The 3,764-nt window shown below is 38.8% G+C and overlaps 1 protein-coding gene across 3 annotated transcripts in view; it reads right to left on the reverse strand.

Moving 5' to 3' along the window:
• Positions 1 to 550: 550 nt before the first annotated feature.
• SLC10A6 (solute carrier family 10 member 6) overlaps positions 551 to 3,764 on the reverse strand; it is a 33,769-nt gene continuing 30,555 nt past the window's right edge. The window contains exon 6 of one of the 3 annotated variants that reach the window (XM_069093661.1): positions 551 to 1,310. In XM_069093661.1, coding sequence (XP_068949762.1) covers positions 1,249 to 1,310 — 62 coding nt within the window. In that variant the 3' untranslated portion in view covers positions 551 to 1,248. Of the gene's footprint in view, positions 1,311 to 1,676; positions 3,052 to 3,764 lie in introns of those variants that run through there. The other 2 variants (XM_069093671.1, XM_069093652.1) reach the window with 2 other exon arrangements.

The raw sequence follows: 3,764 nt of genomic DNA on the forward strand, positions 1-3,764 counted from the left end.
AATGACTTATTTGCTCAAAGCCATTCTTAAAATAATACTGCTGTTACTCTAAGAGAATTTTATCTCCCTAACTGGAAGTATAATCATGAGCCATTCATATTTCATAACTATACTTCCAAGAGCAGAATAACTATGAACCAGGGCATTTAAATCTGCTTCATTAGGCCATGATCCTACCCTAGCAACTCTCAGGTTTATATCTGTATGTATTTCATATGTATATACTATAGTTATTTACATGTTTTTCCCCCAGTAGAATGTAAACTTCTTGAGAACAAGCATTATTTCTTTTATTTTCCTTTCTTTGCATTTCTAGCATTTACCCTAGTAGCTGGAATTTTTAAAGTACTTAATAAATGCTTGTGGACTGACAGACATCGATCCTTTCTGTATCTACTATTCCATGTCCTCTATTAGGACAGGAGGGAGATGCATTTTCTCAACTCCAAAGGAAAGGAAATTAAATATTATTTTTATTAAATTAAAACTCATAAGGTTCAAGTTATATTTATAAAATAAAAATATAAAGAATTTCTGAAATGAATCATACTTTATAAAGATAAAATGTTTTTTTTAATTAAAGGGCAGCTAGGTGGCGCTAGAGCACTGGCCCTGGAGTCAGAAGGACCTGAGTTCAAATTTAACCTCAGATACTTAACACTTACTAGCTGTGAGACCTTGGGCAAGTCATTTGACCCCAATTGCCCCTCTAAAAAGCAAAAAAGAAAATTTTTTTTAAAGGGGCAGCTAGGTGGCACAGTGAATAGAGCACTGGCCCTGGAATCAGGAAGATCTGAGTCAAATTTGACCTCAGACACTTAACACTTACTAGCCGTGTGACCTTGGGCAAGTCACTTAACCCCAATTACCTTGCATTCCCCCCTCCAAAAGACAAAAAGAAAAAAGAATATCCCAGGATACCTTCTATATAAATGAAACTTTGTGGGGATCCCTAATAATTCACTTCTATAAGACCTTTGGAGAAAGGGCTCGGAGAGCCAGGGATTCCCTTTGCAAACACATTGTATAACACCACCCCTGGACCCCATCAAGGATATTGTAAATGGACATCATCTCTAATTTACCCTATTTCATTGTAAGCTAAGAATCTTGGCAGTGCTGGAGACTTTAAGATTTTAGGGCCTAATTCGACCTCTAGGCCACCTGAAGAAAAAAGAGAGCATGTTGTGGTAACCAAATGCCTCAAATTGTGTCAGGAAATGAGTCTTCTTTGAACTGGACAGCATTTTATGCCAAGTCTATGGGTCTGGTAAAAGATATGCTCCTTCCTTTAGGGTGTCCACAATCTGCTGGAAATAAATAGATAATTGTTACAAATAAATAATCCAGAGAAAATCTGTACTGGGGGGACACAGGGTTAAGGAAGGATCAGAAGGGAAGAAGTCCAGCAGACACAAAGAAAGAGAAGGAAGGTCATAGGCACATGTAATCAGAGATTCAGAGCTTGAAGGGATTTTCAGAAGCTTTCTCCCTCATTCCACACACAAGGAAACTAAAGTTTGAAAGAGCAACTTACCCAAGCTCACACAGTTATTAAGTGGGTATAAAGGGACAGGTAAGAATTTAGAACAGAGTCATAGCCAATAAGGAATTACACCTATGTAGGTATAATGTGCTTTACATACATTCATTATCTTATTTGATCCTTGCAAAAGTTGTATAATATTTATATTTCTTATTTTTATTGATTTCTTTTGTTTTACACAAATTACATTTCCTCCTTCTCCCACTCAATGTGCCTTCCCTTGTAACAAAAATATTTTAAAAGGGAAAAAAAGTCACTTCAGCAAAATTAATCACATTGCCAAGTCTGACAAGATTCACAGTGTACCATACCCACAGTATTCCAAACCAGCCTCTGCAAAGATGCATTTTCTCAACTCTTCTCAAGAGCCAAAGTTGGTCATTATAACTATGTAGCACTCAATTTTTTTTATTCTTTAGTATAGGTTATTTTCCTGAACCTGCCCCACTCTTCCTAAATCTTCTCACACTTCTCCGAGTTCTTCATAATTATCATTGCATTTTGTTTTACGGCACAAGGAATTTATTACCATAATTTGCTTAACGATTCCCCGGTTGATTGGCATCTACATACAAGTGTTGTTTTTCTTTATTATACATGAGAAGACTGAGACATTAAGTTAAGTGACCTGCCCAAGATCACACAACTGGTAATTGTTGTAATCAGAGCCTAGGACAAGTCCATCACTCTACCTACTACACCACATAACAGCCTCTCTTTTATTCCCTTCCAGGTGTCCAAAATTTACAATACTAGACCAGGAAGTCAAAGATTCACTTAACACTGGATAAACATTCTTTTTTTTTTTGAGGGGAAAGGCAGGGCAATTGGGGTTAAGTGACTTGCCCAGGGTCACACAGCTAGTAAGTGTGTGAGGCCAGACTTGAACTCAGGTCCTTCTGATCTTTGTGCCAATGCTCTATCCACTGAACTACCTAGCAGCCCCTGGATTGAATTTAAATAAACAGGCAAGTCAATGAATCCTATAAGCATTAAGGATGATCCATGACCCAGTCTAAGTACCATCAACTGCAAAAGAAGAGTTATAAAATGACAGACAAGAATATCATTATTTTAAAAGTATCCATATAATAGAATACTGCTTAGATAAGACTATTAACATATCAAATTAATTTTCCCCCAAAAGGGAACAAGATATTTTCCCCAAAGGGATCACATTACAATTCATACATTGACAATTAACATTTAAATAACCAAATAGACTCTATCCACACAATTCAGTAACAGCCTCTGAAGCAGGTGGATTGACTTCTTGGCCAGCAGTTACCAGAGTTTTGATGAAGAGAGGGCCATTATTCCAGCTCAATGCTTCACCGTGGCCTGCTGTCCTGACAGCTACAGGGTCATGCTGGCCTCCTCATCCCTTTCCAGAAAGGAAGTGCCCTCACTCCTGGAAGCCGTTCCCTTCAGTTCAGAGGCTTCATTGCAATTAAGGTCCTTTTCTTCATGCTTTTTCTTACATAGTCTCTTGTATGTCTGATAAACTTCAAGGAAGACAAATATATGACAGCTATAAGCCATTTGATAGGGATAATAATAACATTATATTTATCACAGTCAAATAATTGCAATTCAGGGTTTTTGATTTTAAAAATAAACTTGTAGTAAGGCAAGAGCAAGAGGGAGGGGACTAATAAAGAAAACGGAACTTAAAACAACCCCCTAGAGGTGGCTAGGTGGTGCAGTGAATAGAGCACCAGCCCTGGAGTCAGAAGAACCTGAGTTCAAATCCAGCCTCAGACACTTAACACAAAAACTAGCCATGTGACCTTGGGCAAGTCACTTAACCCCAACTTCCCTCCAAAAAAAAACAAACCCCTAAGCATAGTGAAGCTGGATCACTGAACTTAGAGTCAGCCTTCAAAAGTCCCAATTCTCGGGGTAGCCAGGTAGCACAGCGAGTAAGAGCACCGCCCCAGAGTTGGGATGACCTGGGTTCGAATCTGGGCTCAGACACTTAGCACCCACCCAGAAACACCTGGCTGTGTAGCCTTGAGCAAGTTACTTAACCCCAATTGCTTAAAAAAAAAAGTCCCAATTCTACTACAGCCCTTTGCTGGCTGTGTCACCTTAGGCAAATGACTGAACCTCTCTGGGACTGTTTTGTCTTTTGTAAATGAGGGGTTTGGATTTGAAGGCTTCTAAGGTCCCTTCCAATTCTCTCTCTCTCTCTCTCTCTCTCTCTCTCTCTCTCTCT

The sequence above is a fragment of the Petaurus breviceps genome, unplaced genomic scaffold, assembly GCF_028583685.1.
Source record: "Petaurus breviceps papuanus isolate PSGF00001 unplaced genomic scaffold, PetGlider_PUasm1.0 126, whole genome shotgun sequence".
NCBI classification, from domain to species: domain Eukaryota; kingdom Metazoa; phylum Chordata; class Mammalia; order Diprotodontia; family Petauridae; genus Petaurus; species Petaurus breviceps.